The sequence below is a fragment of the Schistocerca cancellata genome, chromosome 2 (genome assembly GCF_023864275.1).
Source record: "Schistocerca cancellata isolate TAMUIC-IGC-003103 chromosome 2, iqSchCanc2.1, whole genome shotgun sequence".
NCBI lineage: Eukaryota > Metazoa > Arthropoda > Insecta > Orthoptera > Acrididae > Schistocerca > Schistocerca cancellata.
The window spans coordinates 1,095,172,318-1,095,190,322 of NC_064627.1; the positions used below are offsets into that span (position 1 = coordinate 1,095,172,318).

The 18,005-nt window shown below is 45.1% G+C and overlaps 1 protein-coding gene across 1 annotated transcript in view; it reads right to left on the bottom strand.

Annotated features, from left to right (window-relative positions):
- Positions 1–18,005, bottom strand: part of LOC126161243 (uncharacterized) — a 157,176-nt gene that overhangs the window by 115,870 nt on the left and 23,301 nt on the right. The window contains exon 2 of the mRNA XM_049916983.1: positions 14,801–15,145. Within this exon, the coding sequence (XP_049772940.1) occupies positions 14,801–15,145 (345 nt within the window). The remainder of the gene's footprint in view (positions 1–14,800; positions 15,146–18,005) is intronic.

An 18,005-nucleotide genomic window follows, 5' to 3' on the forward strand; every position in this document is an offset into this window, starting at 1 on the left:
AATCAAACTGCCTGAACATTTACGACATATTATTTTGGCAGGACGTTGCAAAGACGACATTGAAGCTTTTCAGGGACTGTTACAAGAACTGGAAATTGACACAGACAGTCGCGGGATGCGAAAACAGGAAAACAATCACTATAGGTCACATCCGTCACAATTCCGTGACGACAGAAACAATAAATGGCCACGACAAACCTATTCTTACAACGTAAATCGTGACCAAAACAGACACCACCCATATGACAACCACTGGCAGAGTAATAGTTACAGGGAAAGATCACCTTTCCGCGGTAATGACTATCACAGAGACAATCAGAGAAACAGACAATATGGGAACCAATATAACTATTATCAAGGGAGACAGAATAACTTTAGACGCAACGGTCCAGCGCGTAGTTACGATTCTGGGAGAAATTCTCCACCACATGACCGACAAGAAAGAAACTATCGAACCTACCGACATGACGACAGACGATATGATCGTAACGACAGACCTGAATTGCATCAGAACTGGCGAGATTTAAATAGAGCAGAGCACTCTCGTCACAATGAATTTGTAGAAGTTAGGTCTCCAAATCCCAATAACGATGCGCGCCAACAAAGAGACAATAGGCGATGACTCACACCGCTGGCAGCCACAATATGTACTTATGAAACTGACGACGGAGCTGCCGTAGCTAGTAATTACGTAAAAATGGAAGACATTAGAGACATCTTACTCCAGGAACACGACGTAAAACATAACAACATTGCATATCCTGTGATCCACATTACTGTAAATGACGTAAAATTTACGGCAGTACTTGACTCTGGCAGTCCCATTTCAGTAATTAGTGAAACAGCTTTTAGCAAATGCAACAAATCGAACGATTGCCCCACACTTCCGTTACGTAAGATTAAATTACAAGGTGCAATCTTTGGAAAAAGTGTAGATGTACGCCAACAAACCAATTTAGAATTCTTTTGCCAAAGCCACAGCTTCTCTATGAACTTTCTTATTGTTCCATTATTGTCGACGGAAATTATACTGGGAGTAGACTTTTTGAATGAATATAAAGCAATCTTAAGCTTTCACGATGCTGAAATAAGTTTAGAGAAAGAAGGTAAGTCAATAGCTTTGAAATTTGAAGACTGGCTCTCAAACCATGATGAGGAAATTAATCGGCTTTACCTTCTGTTAGATAACAGTTCGGAATTTTCTACGGAACTAGACACTAACAATCACTCTGCAAGTACTGACAGGGATGACATCGACGGCATATTTGAAATTAATGAGTTAATTCAGAGTAAAATTCAAACAATTGAGAATTGTAATGACACTGATAGGCAGGACCTTTTTGAGATTTTACAAGCACATTCCACAGTTTTTACTCACAAAACAGGAACAATCAAGGGATTTCAATACCAATTTCGTGTTCGTGAGCATACTAAATTTTGTGTTAGACCATACGTAATTCCAGCACATTATAGGGACCGTGTTAGAACAGAAATACAATCTATGCTTGACGAGGGCATTATTGAGCCTGCAGCAAGCTCATACAACAATCCGTTACATGTTGTTGAGAAGAAAAATGGATCGATCAGACTTGTCTTAGATTCGAGACAAATCAATACTATCATTATTCCTGAAACAGACAGGCCGCAGACGATGGAAGAACTTCTTCAAAATTTTAATGGTGTAAAAGTGTTGTCTTCCATTGATCTCAGATCCAGCTTTTATCAGATCGAACTTCATCCAGAATGTAGAAAATACACAGCTTTCCTTTGTTTCGGCGTTTGTTATCAGTTTCGGAAACAAATGTTGAAATAAGACGAAAGATCTATCGAATGAAGTTGTGGGGTGGACTGCAGTACCAAATGTTACACTGAAAACAAACCCTGTCCTTTCCTTTTGTGTTATCCCACTATGTGTTTGGGTACCCGTGTGTATTTGTGTTTTTCCTGTCTTTATGTGTTTAGCTGATGAGAGCTATGTTGTAGAATTTTTCTAATACTCTGTTATTTTCTTTGTAAAGATGCTTAGACTTTATTTATTCTGTTTTGTTTTAATGCTTATGTGTGAAGTTGATGTTTCAAAAGTTCTTTTATGTATGTACTCATGTTATAATTCCTGTAACACTGATGTATATGTTATTTCTATTCTGTTGTAAAGCCTGTACTACAAATGTTACCTGTATTGTTATGTTCTTTAATGATGTATTTTGTACCTTTGTAATTGTATTTTCATGTTATAAAATGGTAATTGACATCAGTTCATCACATTAGTAACTTGTAAGTTACATTTCACTGCACACGTTTCTGTTGGTCATAGTATATGGACAATTTGTGAGAAGTAGGGACTGTTAGTGTTTGCACGTGTGTTAATAATTCAGCAAGGGACTGGATAACAGCATTGCTGGTTCTAAGGACAATTCCCAAAAAACTTTGTGAATGCACAAGTGGTGGTTATGGACTTGCTCTATTATCCGCAAGACTCTTCAATGGTGATTGTGCACCTGCACAGTCACAACAGATGGCTGCTGGCCATCTCTACAAGGACTACAGTGGGTCTGCATCTTTGATGGCCCACCAATACAATTATCTCTACAAGGACTACTGTGGGTCTGCATCTCTGGTGGCCCACCAATACCATACTCTCTACCAGGACTGCAGTGGGTCTGCTCAGTGATGACCTACCTACCAATATTCGTCAGAACTTCGAATGACTCTGCTGTGGGTTTGCTCCATTGTGGCCCATTACCTGTCAGCATTTCAAGAGTCAGCACTGTCTTTCCGTTGGAAGGACAACACTACTTCTTCAAGACTGCATGGAAATCCACTACTTCTATGTGCAATTTCTTTTACTAATGAGACTTTGTGAAAAAAAACTGTAATTACTATTATGATGAACGATCAGGACTGTCTTTATGGACTGTGAGAAAATTTTAGCTGTTGACCAACATTGTATCAATAAGTGTGTGCATTGGATATCTTTGTTAGTGTAATTATGAAAAATTTTATCAAATCATTATTGGCCACTGGCCAAAAACATTTGTAAAATTTTTTGTGGGGAGCATGGGGGCTATGTAAGTTTGCTGTTTATGTTTTCTTATTGGCAACGTTACGTAGCGCTCTCTGTATGAAAATCACTGGCTGTGCTGTGTGCAGTATGTCGCTAGTTTGCATTGTTGCCTGCCATTGTTGTCATGAACTGCTATAGCTGGATGTGAACAGCAGATAGCGTTGGGCAGTTGGAGGTGAGCCGCCAGCAGTGGTGGACGTGTGGAGAGAGATGGCGGAGTTTTGATAATCTGTAAGACTGAATGTCAATTATGAATATTAAGGTAAATACATTGTTTGTTCTCTATTAATATCTTTCATTTGCTAACTATCCCTATCAGTAGTTAGTACCTTTAGTAGTTTGAATCTTTTATTTAGCTGGCAGTAGTGGCGCTCGCTGTTTTGCAGTAGCTTGAGTAGCGAAGATTTTTGTGAGGTAAGTGATTTGTAAAAGGTATAGGTTAAAGTTAGTCAGGGCCATTGTTTTGTAGGGGTTATTGAAAGTCAGATTGCGTTGCGCTAAATAATATTGTGTGTCAGGTTAAGCACAGGCTTGTATAAATTGTTCTAAGGGGACGTTTCACATCTAAAATTGTTCAAAGGGGACGTTTCAGCGTGACCGTCGCGTGTTGGGTACGCTGGCGACGCGTGCGCGGTCGGATGTGTGGATCCTTGCCATCGGAGGTCGTGTACTGCCTGTTCGAGCATAATTGCAAGTTAAGTTCGTGGAAGGTTTAATAATTGAGTAATAATTTTGTGTAACCAGCGTCTCCTCTGCCTTGTGGTCTCAGGAGACAGGGTGTCCTGTCGCTGGCACGGGTGTAATTGAAGACAGTGATCTTTCCTCCTCCTCTCGTTACTGTCCGATGGGAGGTGTAGTTTTGGCGGTTTAATTGTTTCGCTATTCTGTCGTGGGTTATGAGTAAATTCATGCTCCTTGTTGGTTGATCATGTGGTCGCTCATTCAGGACTGTGTGGTGTAATGTTTCCTTGCACGAGGTTAGCTCTAATTCTGTCAGCAAGTTAAGCCATCTTATAACAAGTTTTCACTGGCTAAAAGTCGGTGCGGTGACCAGCCTGAGAGTGGCAATTGTGTTTACGGGCGTATTTAAATTGGTCAGTATTCTGTCTATCCTGAGCATCCCTGAGTGGGTAATTTGTGGCCGCTTTACACGGGTCCGTCATATCTGGTATGTTCTAAAGATATTCCAGGACACTTTTGTTTAAAGTTTTTTTAAAATTCTTCCAAGTTTCTAAATTCCTTTTATTGCCATTGATATTGTGTTTGCTGAGACTTGTTTAATTTTTTTTAATGGTGGTGTTCGTAGCTTCACTACCTCACCGTACCTTATTAACAAAGGTCTGTATTTACTTTAGTAGCCTGTTTACTAATGTTCTTTAAACTTTTTAAAATTTTTGTATTGCTATAAATTACTTTGATTGGCGATAGCGGCGTGTTTTAAAAGGTAATTTATTGCCGTACTGCTAGCTTCTGTGTTTTTAAATTTTTTTTCAAACAGTTGTATTGCTATATATTACTGGATTGCCGTTAGCGGCGTGTTTTAAAAGGTTGTTTATTGCCGTACTGCTAGTTTCTGTAAGATATGAATAAAACATTTGTGAAAATCTGAACTCGACAGTAAACTACTAGAAATTTGGCCCCGTTTCCCAACTTGTGGTGTGGCTTGTAGTAACCGTAACCACTGTGTGTGTCACACCGGTACCTCTAATACCCAGTAACACGTCCTCTTGCATTTATGCATGCCTGTTTTCGTCGTGGCATACCATTCACAAGTTCATTAAGGCACTGTTGGTCCAGATTGTCCCACTCCTTAACGGCGATTCGACGCAGATCCCTCAGAGTGGTTGGTGGATCACGTCGTCCATAAACAGCCCTTTTCAATCTATCCTAGGCATGTTGGATAGGGTTCATGTCTGGAGAACATGATGGCCACTCTAGTCGAGCGATGTCCTGAAGGAAGTCATCCACAAGATGTGCACGATGGAGGTGCGGATTGTCGTCCATGAAGAGGAATGCCCGCCAATATGCTTCCGATATGGTGGCACCATCGGTCGGAGGATGGAATTCACGTATCGTACAGCCGTTACGGCGCTTTCCATGACCACCAGTGGCGTACGTCGGCCACACATAAAGCCACCCCAAAACATTAGGGAACCTACTTCTTGCTGCTCTCGCTGGACAATGTGTCTAAGGCGTTCAGCCTGAATGGGTTGCCTCCAAACACGTCTCCGACGATTGTCTGGTTGAAGGCAGATGCAAAACTCATCGGTGAAGAGAAGGTGATGCCAATCCTGACCGGTCCTGTGGCTGCACGAAAAGCATTATTCAACATGGTGGCGTTGCTGTCAGGGCTCCTCCGAACCATAATCTGTAGGTAGCGGTCATCCACTGCAGTAGTAGCCCTTGGGCGGCCTGAGCGAGGCATGTCATAGACAGTTCCTGTCTCTCTGTATCTCTTCCATGTCAAAACAACATCGCTTTGGTTCACTCTGAGACGCGTGGACACTTCGCTTGTTGAGAGCCCTTCCTGGCACAAAGTAACAATGCGGACGCGATCGAACCCCAGTATTGACCGTCTAGGCATGGTTGAACTACAGACAAGACGAGCCGTTTACCTCCTTCCTGGTGCAATGACTGGAACTGATCGGCTGTCGGACCGCCTTCGTCTAATAGGCGTTGTTCACGCATGGTTGTTTACATCTTTGGGTGGGTTTAGTGACATCTCTGAACAGTGAAAGAGACTGTGTTTGTGATACAATATCCACAGTCAACGTCTATCTTCAGGAGTCCTGGGAACCGGGGTGATGCAAAACTTTTTTTGATGTGTGTACTTCTCACATGAAAGCTAGCAATAGCGCTGTGAGGTGTCGGAGATCTTACGCCACCTCGACTACAGTACAGTATCGCTCGCTGTCGACTGCAGCCAGTTCTCTGTGTTTAGTTTGCACTTGACTCTTCATTTTCTACAAGGTCGGCTTCCCAACTGTTCTGTTCCATTTATATCCGTGAATTCCCTCTCGTCATTACACTCAAAATTCACAAAAATTTTAATTCTGTACAAGAGAGTATAAGGTTTCCTGGTGATTATATTTGATGGAAACGCTCTCTGTGCCCGTGGAAAAACAAAACAGTTCTGTAGATGTCGTGAGACATCAAAAATGATCAACCATTGCTTACTTTGCACCTAACTACACTCCTGGAAATGGAAAAAAGAACACATTGACACCGGTGTGTCAGACCCACCATACTTGCTCCGGACACTGCGAGAGGGCTGTACAAGCAATGATCACACGCACAGCACAGCGGACACACCAGGAACCGCGGTGTTGGCCGTCGAATGGCGCTAGCTGCGCAGCATTTGTGCACCGCCGCCGTCAGTGTCAGCCAGTTTGCCGTGGCATACGGAGCTCCATCGCAGTCTTTAACACTGGTAGCATGCCGCGACAGCGTGGACGTGAACCGTATGTGCAGTTGACGGACTTTGAGCGAGGGCGTATAGTGGGCATGCGGGAGGCCGGGTGGACGTACCGCCGAATTGCTCAACACGTGGGGCGTGAGGTCTCCACAGTACATCGATGTTGTCGCCAGTGGTCGGCGGAAGGTGCACGTGCCCGTCGACCTGGGACCGGACCGCAGCGACGCACGGATGCACGCCAAGACCGTAGGATCCTACGCAGTGCCGTAGGGGACCGCACCGCCACTTCCCAGCAAATTAGGGACACTGTTGCTCCTGGGGTATCGGCGAGGACCATTCGCAACCGTCTCCATGAAGCTAGGCTACGGTCCCGCACACCGTTAGGCCGTCTTCCGCTCACGCCCCAACATCGTGCAGCCCGCATCCAGTGGTGTCGCGACAGGCGTGAATGGAGGGACGAATGGAGACGTGTCGTCTTCAGCGATGAGAATCGCTTCTGCCTTGGTGCCAATGATGGTCGTATGCGTGTTTGGCGCCGTGCAGGTGAGCGCCACAATCAGGACTGCATACGACCGAGGCACACAGGGCCAACACCCGGCATCATGGTGTGGGGAGCGATCTCCTACACTGGCCGTACACCACTGGTGATCGTCGAGGGGACACTGAATAGTGCACGGTACATCCAAACCGTCATCGAACCCATCGTTCTACCATTCCTAGACCGGCAAGGGAACTTGCTGTTCCAACAGGACAATGCACGTCCGCATGTATCCCGTGCCACCCAACGTGCTCTAGAAGGTGTAAGTCAACTACACTGGCCAGCAAGATCTCCGGATCTGTCCCCCATTGAGCATGTTTGGGACTGGATGAAGCGTCGTCTCACGCGGTCTGCACGTCCAGCACGAACGCTGGTCCAACTGAGGCGCCAGGTGGAAATGGCATGGCAAGCCGTTCCACAGGACTACATCCAGCATCTCTACGATCGTCTCCATGGGAGAATAGCAGCCTGCATTGCTGCGAAAGGTGGATATACACTGTACTAGTGCCGACATTGTGCATGCTCTGTTGCCTGTGTCTATGTGCCTGTGGTTCTGTCAGTGTGATCATGTGATGTATCTGACCCCAGGAATGTGTCAATAAAGTTTCCCCTTCCTGGGACAATGAATTCACGGTGTTCTTATTTCAATTTCCAGGAGTGTATAAGCGCCGCTCCTGGCAGCCTCGGCCAGACATGAATGCTGAGTATTCGCGCCGTATCGGACATAAGTGGAAAGCGTTCGCGGAGTATTAGCTCGGCCTAGCAGAGAGTGCTACGAGATCAGATTGCAGTGATCCGTACCCATTGCTTGTTTGAGCCTTGTGCAGAGCCAGGACTCGGATTTATGTTGTATTTCACCCGTCGCTTGTGGCACCTTTGTACATTAAAGTTAAGTATTGTCAATCTGCTTTATAGAAATAAAACTACTAATGTTATTTGCTTGAATTGTTGTATAGCATTCCGAGAATGCAGCACCCCTTAGGCATCTTATACGAGACGAGTGGGCAAGACGCTACGCTATAGATATACACTGCCTGCCAAAAAAGGCGAAGCTTCCAGATTGGGAGGAGAAAACGAAATGAAAATTGACGAGTTGAGAGAGTATGTGATGTTATTTCATTCATTAGAGTATGCAGCCAAATTTACAAATAACTTGACAGTATGAGCGCAATCGTCAGCAGACAAGCTGGTCCTCAACTGGGGTAACTGGTCCTTGTTGTCCTGGATATTGGTCAAAGATTGGAATTGATGTCCGAACTGGTCCCACACGAGTCGATGACAGATCTAGGTATCTTTCTAGCCATGGGAGTACCTCAATATCAAGCACAGTTAATGTTCTGATATCGCAGCCTGGAAAGTGTGAAAGCCCACGAGAAGGCATGGACCTCGATGACGGCCGCCAGACGGCATTGTTGTAGTCCGCGAAAGCTGCTGTCGCGTCTGTGGAGACACGCCCGTCCTGCCGGCCTATTAGCGCGTGAAGCGCCTGCCCTTTAAAGCGAACGGTGCAGCCGCTCAGAGAGTTCCCGGATGATGCCCTCTCTCCCTCCATGTATCCCTCCTATCAACTCTGATCCTCATCTCTCCCTCCTTTTCTATGTCCTTTCCCTAGGCTCCCTCTTCCCCCCCCCCACCCTTTCCATCTGTTTTTTTCCCCGCCTACCCTCTCTCTGCCACCCTTCTCCACCCCCTCCCCCGAGTCCGTTTGCATTCCCCTCCTCTGCCTTTCTCCACTCCCTCTCGCGTCTGCCCAGTCCCCCCTCCCCCCTCTTATGAGTCCTCGTCCTCTGTCGGCTCCTTCCCCTCCTCCCCCCACTTCGTTTTTCCTCTCCTAACCCCCGTTTCTTTCCCATCATCTGTCCAGGTTCCCCCGTCTGCCCTCAGCTGTGGTGTGTCATATTTGTGCCAACTTTTTAGTGCAGTGTTCAAGTTAGTGTTCAGTGTTGTGCGTCTTTCCAAAGTGTTGCGAACAGAAGTCATGCTGTCGCTGGGTGTGATTTTTATATCTCTTGCGAACAGAAACCAGACTGTCGCCGTGTTTTTTAATTGTCTGTCTATTATTTTACCAGTCTGCTTCCTGTGTATTTTATTAACATAACCAACTCTTTGTTTTATGTTGTAAGTTCCACAATTTTCCCCCATTTTACGATTTAAGTAACCGATTTTATCGCCTGCTTTTATTATTTATTATCTTCATTTTTAAAACAAATTCTGTAGGCTGAAGAGCGGCGTACTAAGCTGCTGCCAGCCCGCCCCCTTCAGGGGGAATCGAAACTCAATAAAGGAAGAACCGCTCAGTGAGTCGATGATGATTTCATTGCGGTACAGTAGAGGGCTCGCTGACCTTGTCAGATTCCGGTCTCCATAAACAGAGAGACGTATCATCTGTGGACGAGCAGTGTCCTGTCGAAAAATGACCTCCCAAACCAGTATAAAAATGCGATCCCTCCCCAGATCGCCAAAAACGCGTCATCTGGAGTAGTGCAGAAATGCGATTCATGATTGAAAACAGTGCGACGCCATTCCTTAGTAGCCAGTGCATTCCGATCATTGCACGTAGTTTGTATTGTGGTGTTAACAGCAGTCTACGCATGGGACAGTAGTTTCGTGGCCCGGCTGCTGCTAGTCTCTGAGCAACGACATGGGTTGCCACAGGAAGTCCATTATTTAGTCTCAGATGGCAGGCGCAGATGTGAGAGGGTTGTGATGTGCTTGGTGCCCAATTCTGTGATCCTCCCTTATGATGGTGAGACGTGGTCGATCGGATTCTTGACGACAAGCACACCTGTCCTCAGGTACCCGAGTAGCCCAGCATCGGGCCAGTGTCGGATCCAAATACCCCACAAATCTGGCTGTTGCACTATTCGACCAGCTGGCCAAATAGAGACCCATAATCTGATCTCTTGTCAGCAATCGGTAATGTTGTCCCACATAAGTTCGCAGCATATTCACAGTGACCACTGTCTTCAGGCCCCTTATATAGTCTTCCAGGTCTGGTAATAACACTAAACACGAACAAGGATAATGAAAACTGCTGGCCGTTCTATTTGACAACACAAAGAACTGCAAAGTTACTTTGACATCCGACCATGTCGTCTGGGTGCTTCACTTTTTTTTGTCGGGCTGTGTCAATCAAATCACCAACATAAAAACAGAAATTTTTTAACATTACTAAGAATAACTAGTCCGCTTCTGTATCCGAGCAGGGTTCTAGGCGCTTCAGTCTGGAACCGCGCGACCGCTACGATCGCAGGTTCGAATCCTGCCTCGGGCATGGATGTGTGTGATGTCCTTAGGTTAGTTAGGTTTAAGTGGTTCTACGTTCTAAGGGACTGATGACCTCAGAAGTTAAATCCCATAGTGTTCAGAGCCATTTGAACCATTTTTAACCCAGCAGTCGGCGTGTCTCACTCTCATGTGAAGGATCTGAGTTCAGATCCCGGTTCTGGAAGGGATTATTCCTCGCTGGGAGGACTGGAAAGCTATGTACTCAGCCTCACGACGCCAGTTGAGTAGTTACTTGAAGGAGAAGTAGCGGCTCCAAGGTCTAAAAGTGGACTACGGCCCTGACATTGGAGTGCTGATCCTTGACCCCCATACCGCATCTGAAGACGCCATTGGCAGACAATGATATGAGCTGTGGGTTTTCACAAGAACTATCTGAATCTATACTGCTTACAAGTCAATAGACTGTTTTCTTAGAGGTATTTCATAGTGTTGAAACAAAGTATGTCTTCCAGAATCCTACAACAAATGGATGCCATTGATATGGTCGTATAATTTGGCGTATTTGCTCTGTTTCCCTTCAAGTGGAAGGATCTTCTTTAGAGTGGCCAGTTATACATGATTAATAAAGATGGAGTTATTTTATTAGCACCCCCCAAGAGATATACAATCTGGAGGAACACTTTCCTTCATTAAGTGACTTAGGTTAGGTGTATACACTCTAAGGGGGAAAATAACCCAGCACCAAAAAGGAATTGTGACGTGCATCTAAGGTCAAACAAATGATTACAGTTTCAGGAAAATTGGATTATTTATTCAAGAGAAGGTCTTCAGAAACTGAGGAAGTCAACAGCGCATTGGTCCACTTCTGACCATTATGCAAACAAGTGGCATTGATGGATAGAGTTGTTGGATGGCCTCATGAGGTATGTCGTCCGAAATTCTCTCAAACTGGCGCGTTAAATCGTCAAAATCGCGAGCTGGTTTTAGGTCCCTGCCCAGAAAACTACAAACGTTCTCAGTTTGGGAGAGATCCGTTGAGCGTGCTTGTCAAGCACTAAGATTGTGTGGGTGGGTATTATCTAACGAAAAGTGAAACCAGGATGGCTTACCATGAACGGTGACAAAACGAGGCGTAGAACTTCGCCGAAGTTGCTTTGTGGTGTAAGGGTGCCACGGATGACAACCAAAGACGTCCTGTTGTGAAAAGAAATGGCATCCCAGACATCACTTCTGGTTGTCAGGTCGTATGGCGGGCGAAAGTCAGGTTGGTATCACACCAACGTCTGGGGAGTGTCCAGACAAGTCTTCGATGCTCATCGGGGCTCAGTTCCAAACAGGGCTCATCACTGAAGGCCATTCTGCTTCAGTCAATGAGATTTCAGGTCTTAGATGTGGTTGTCTGCCGCGGCAACCATACAGCATAGCGGTACGTCGACGACATTCTACGCTCCATATGTTGTCCTTCATGGCCAACTATGCTGGGCTTACATTTCAGCAAGATAATACCCGCCCAAACGCGGCAAGAGTTTCTAATGCCTGTCTTCGTTCTTGCCAAGCCCTACCTTGGTCTGCAAGGTCGCCGGATCTCTCCCCAATTGAGAACGTTTCGGTCATTATGGGGAAGGGCCTTGCAACCAGCTCGGGATTTTGAAGATGTGATGCGCCAATTGGACAGAATTTGGCACGATATCCCTCAGTGGGACATCCAACAACTCTGTCAATCAATGGTAAGCCGTATAGTATAACTGCTTGTATAAGGGCCAGAAGTGGAGCAACGCGTTATTTACTTGCTCAGTTTGTGAATATCCTTCTCTTGAATAAATCATCCAATTTTTTCTGAAATTGCAATCATCTTTTTGCCTTTCCATGTGCGTTACATCTACCGATTTACGCCCATTCGGATAATTCCTTCGTGGTGCATAGTTTTTTGTTTTTCTTAGAGTGTACTTTCAAAGTAGTCCAGTTGACACCGGTTCTTGATTCAAATTATGCAATGTATACTGTATCTCTATTGGGTAAGAATTATACCAAACCTTGTTTAGCAACTTTACTTTAGTCGTGCTGTCGTCATTAATATTGTCATTGCTTTTATATACTTAAGGTGCTCACTGTGTCTTCCCTGCTATACTTTACGTACGACCAAAACCACTTTGCATTTTCGTATGTGTTTTGACCAACAGCATCTCCTGTAAGAATATGAGACACTTTTGCTTCAACTACCTGGATACATCATGAAACGGAGTGGCAGAATCACTCTATCTCGAGTTATGCCATAGGCAAAATTCGCTACTGTTTAGGTACGACTCATTTCTGTGTAGTGTACAAACTTAACTACTCCGATTGTGTCCAAGAAAGCCCAAAATACGAATCACATGATTATTCCTCTAGAGCGCTGTTGCAGCGCTGTGAAGTGGAAAAAACACACTGAAGATCTGCTGAAACGTTTGAGTTCAGCTACTTATGCTATTAGGGTCACTTCAAATTTTGGCGATATACATCTCAGTAACTTAGCTTACCACGCGTATGTTCATTCTCTGCTTTCGTATGGCATCATATTCTGGGGTAACTCATCATCGAGTAAAAGAGTGTTCATTGCACAAAAGCGTGTAATCAGAATAATTGCTGGAGCTCATCCAAGATCATCCTGCAGACATTTATTTAAGAGATAGGGATCTTCACTATAGCCTCCCAATATATACCGGGTGATCAAAAACTCAGTAAAAATTTAAAAACTTAATAAACCACTGAATAATGTAAATAGAGAGGTAAAAATTGGCACACATGCTTGGAATGACATGGGGTTTTATTAGAACAAAAAAAACTAAGTATTGCTAGACGCGTGAAAGATCTCTTGTGCGCGTCGTTTGGTGATGATCGTCTGCTCAGCCGCCACTTTCATGCTTGACCTCCCAGGTCCCCAGACCTCAGTCCGTTCGATTATTGGCTTTGGGGTTACCTGAAGTCGCAAGTGTATCGTGATCGACCGACATCTCTAGGGATGCTAAAAGACAACATCCGACGGCAATGCCTCACCATAACTCTAGACATGCTTTACAGTGCTGTTCACAACAGTATTCCTCGACTACAGCTATTGCTGAGGAATGATGGTGGACATATTGAGCATTTCCTGTAAAGAACATCATCTTTGCTTTGTTTCACTTTGTTATGCTAATTATTGCTATTCTGATCAGATGAAGCGCCATCTGTCGGACACTTTTTTAAGTTTTGTATTTTTTTTTTTTTGTTCTAATAAAACCCCATGTCATTCCAAGCATGTGTGTCTATTTGTACCTATCTACATTATTCCGTGATTTATTCAGTTTTCAAATTTATACTGACTTTTTCATCACCCGGTATATATATATATATATATATATATATATATATATATATATATATATTCACTTATGAAATTTGTTATTAACAATCTGAACGAATTCAAAAGTAATAGCAGTGTATATGGCTACAACATTAGGAGATAGGATGATCTTCACTACTCAAGGTTAAATCTAACTTTGGCTCAGAAGGGGGTAAATTATGGTGCCACAAAAGTCTTTGGTCACTTACCTATTAGCATCAAAAGTCTGACAGGTAGCCATATAGCAATTAAAAGGAAATTAAAAGAATTTCTGAACGACAACTCCTTCTACTCATTAGGTGAATTTTTGGATATAGTAAGTGGGTAATTTCCCCACCCCCCGCACCATATATATATATATATTAAGTGGGTAATTTCCCCAGCCCCCACCAGATATATATATGGTAGGGGGTGGTGAAATATATATATATATATATATTAAGTGGGTAATTTCCCCAGCCCCCACCAGATATATATGTGGTAGGGGGTGGTGAAATATATATATATATATATATATGGGGCAATATATATATATGAAATGATCGTATGGCATTGTTGACCGGGAGGCCCCATGTGGGGAAGTTCGGCGCCCCATTGCAAGTCCTTTTTAGTAGACGCCATTTCGGCGACTTGCGAGTCAATGATGATGAAATGATGATGAAAGACACACAACACCCAGTCATCACGAGGTAGGGAAAATACCTGACCCCGCCGGGAATCGAACCCGGGACTCCGTGCGTGGGAAGCGAGAACGCTACCGCAAGACCACGAGCTGCGGAATATATATATATATATATATATATATATATATATATGTAATATTTTGTGTAATGTAATACTTTGTATAGTCCCGCTTTATTAACATGACACGATCCACAGCATTACGAATTGTCGCATTCATGATGTATGGAACAAGTACTAATCTAATGTAATCTAATCTAATCCGAGTGATGCCCGCATCTCGTGGTCGTGCGGTAGCGTTCTTGCTTCCCACGCCCGGGTTCCCGGGTTCGATTCCCGGCGGGGTCCGGGATTTTCTCTGCCTCGTGATGGCTGGGTGTTGTGTGCTGTCCTTAGGTTAGTTAGGTTTAAGTAGTTCTAAGTTCTAGGGGACTGATGACCATAGATGTTAAGTCCCATAGTGCTCAGAGCCATTTAATCCGAGTGTACAGTGTGAGGCAGTTGCGTTGCACTCACCCAGCGTGAGCGGCGGCGTGCGGAAGCTGTCGCAGAGACTGCAGTTGGACAGTTCGGCGAGCTGGCCGTCGTCACAGAGGCTGCAGTTGGGCAGCAGGGAGAGCGCGCCGCCGCCGGCCTGCAGGGCGCGCACGCTGAACCTGACGCCGCCGCCCCCGGACGCCTCCCCCAGAGGCAGCGCCAGCGACGCCTGCGACGCCGGCACCGCGCGCGCCTCCACCTGCCGGCCGTCCACCAGCGTCACGACGCTGTAGTAGAGGCCCTCCGCGGCCGATGGGGACCAGTGCACGTGCGCCGTGGGCAGCGAAGACACCTCCACGTACGAGAACGGCAGCTGCGGCTCATCTGGGGACCAGCGAATGGCACACAGTATAGAAAGAGTCCGGATGGGAATTCTCTCTGCAACAAAGCCCCGTTATACTGGAGAAAATCGAAACAAACACAAGTGAACGAGCACTCACAGACAATTCACTTACTGTCACTTGCCATTCGTTCGTAGCTCTGAAAAGAAAGAAGAAGTCACTGGAAGCAGCAAAAGAGAACGACAGAAAAAGAGTATCAGTGCGGGCGAGTAGCGCTGGGCACCGTGCAAATTTTCCGGCCTCCAGTTGCAGAGCAAGAATTGGGCGCTCAAATAGATGCACCGAGATGACTGCCTTCGGATTTTTTCACACGTTTTTGATGTACACTACTGGCCATTAAAATTGCTACACCAAGAAGAAATGCAGATGATAAACGGGTATCCATTGGACAAATATATTATACTACAACTGACATGTGATTAAATTTTCACGCAATTTGGGTTCATAGATCCTGATAAATCAGTACCCAGAACAACCACCTCTGGCCGTAATAACGGCCTTGACACACCTGGCCATTGAGTCAAACAGAGCTTGGATGGCGTGTACAGGTACAGCTGCTCATGCAGCTTCAACACGATACCACAGTTCATCAAGAGTAGTGACTGGCGTACTGTGACGAGCCAGTTCCTCGGCCACCATTGACCAGACGTTTTCAATTGGTGAGAGATCTGGAGCAGCAGTCGAACATTTTCTGTATCCAGAAAGGCCCGTACAGGACCTGCAACATGCGGTCGTGCATTATCCTTCTGAAATGTAGGGTTTCGCAGGGATCGAAAGAAGGGTAGAGCCGCGGGTCGTAACACATCTGAAGTGTAACGTTCACTGTTCAAAGTGCCATCAATGCGAACAAGAGGTGGCCGAGACGTGTAACCAGTGGTACCCCATACCATCATGCCGGGTGATACGCCTGTATGGCGACGACGAATACACGCTTCCAACGTGCGTTCACGGCGATGTCGCCAAACACGGATGCGACCATCATGATGTTGTAAACAAAACCTGGATTCATCCGAAAACATGACGTTTTGCCTTTCGCGCACCCAGGTTCGTCGTTGAGTAAACCATCGCAGGCGCTCCTGTCTATGATGCAGCGTCAAGGGTAACCGCAGCCGTGGTCTCCATGCTGCTGCAAACGTCGTCGACCTGTTCGTGCAGATGGTTGTTGTCTTGCAAACGTCCCCATCTGTTGACTCGGGGATCGAGACGTGGCTGCACGATCCGTTACAGCCATGCGGATAACATGTCTGTCATCTCGACTGCTAGTTCAAATGGTTCAAATGGCTCTGAGCACTATGGGACTTAACATCTGAGGTCATCAGTCCCCTAGAACTTAGAACTACTTAAACCTAACTAACCTAAGGACATCACACACATCCATGCCCGAGGCAGGAGTCGAACCTGCGACCGTAGCGACTGCTAATGATACGAGGCCTTTGGCATCCAACACGCCGTTCCGTATTACCCTCCTGAACCCACCAATTCCATATTCTGCAAACAGTCATTGGATCTCGACCAACGCGAGCACCAATTTCGCGATATGATAAACCGCAATCGCGATAGGCTACAATCCGACGTTTATCAAAGTCGGTTCAAATGGCTCTGAGCACTATGGGACTTGGCATCTGAGGTCATTAGTCCCCTAGAACTTAGAACTACTTAAACTTAACTAGCTAAGGACATCACACACATCCATGCCCGAGGTAGGATTCGAACCTGGGACCGTAGCAGTCTCGCGGTTCCGGACTGAAGCGGCTAGAACCGTACGGCCACCACGGCCGGCTATCAAAGTCAGAAACGTGATGGTAGGCATTTCTGCTCCTCACACAAGGCATCACAACAACGTTTCACCAGGCAACGCCGGTCAACTACTGTTTGTGTATGAGAAATCGGTTGGAAACTTTCCCCATGTCAGCACGTTGTAGGTGTCGCCACCGGCGCCAACCTTGTGTGAATGCTCTGAAAACCTAATCATTCGCATATCACAGCATCTTCTTCCTGTCGGTTAAATTTCGCGTCTGTAGCACGTCATCTTCGTGGTGTAGCAATTTTAAGGGTCAGTAGTGTATTTGCATGCAGAAATCTTAAGAGATAACGATGTCTGTCCATGCTTCAGAAGAATTAAAAGGCAGAGAAGAACTGTCTAAAAATACGTGGGAACGAAATATTCAAATTCATAATAGTGATTTACTGATAATCCTAAACATTATGACCACTACCATGCAAGAGATTGAACGCTGCATGGTAGCACTGCGGGCATGAGACGTGATAGGAACGTACGCAAGCGGAGCACACAAGAACAGTGAAACATTCTATGGACTATAGGGGCCACAAATGTGGAAATCTACCAACTTAAGCGAGTCTGACAAGGGGAAGATTGTTATAGTCAGACGCCTGAGAATGGTCGTCTTGGAAACGGCGATGCCGGTCGGCTATTTGTTTGTTACTGTCATGAGGTCATGTGGTAAGTGGTTTCTAGGACAGTAAAACCACAAGTAGCCAACAGGATGGTGGACCACAACCAACGTACACAATAAATTAGTAACATCTTAAAAAATATACGATTAATATTTTCTTCAAGAGCAATAGCACAATACAAAAGAAATTAATAACTATGATAGAAGAGAAATATCAATATAATAGTACAGTAATATGTGCAGTAAACTGTAACTGCTGCAACTTTAAATATATATCAGCATGAAATATTAAAATCAGATACAAAGAGCATGGAAGGATAATGAACAGTGGCATGCCATAATAACAAGAGAAAGGGAATGCTCAGTCTCCAGGAAGAGTATTTCTTACAGAAGACAACAGATGCAACTGAAAATATGTTAAATGAAAAA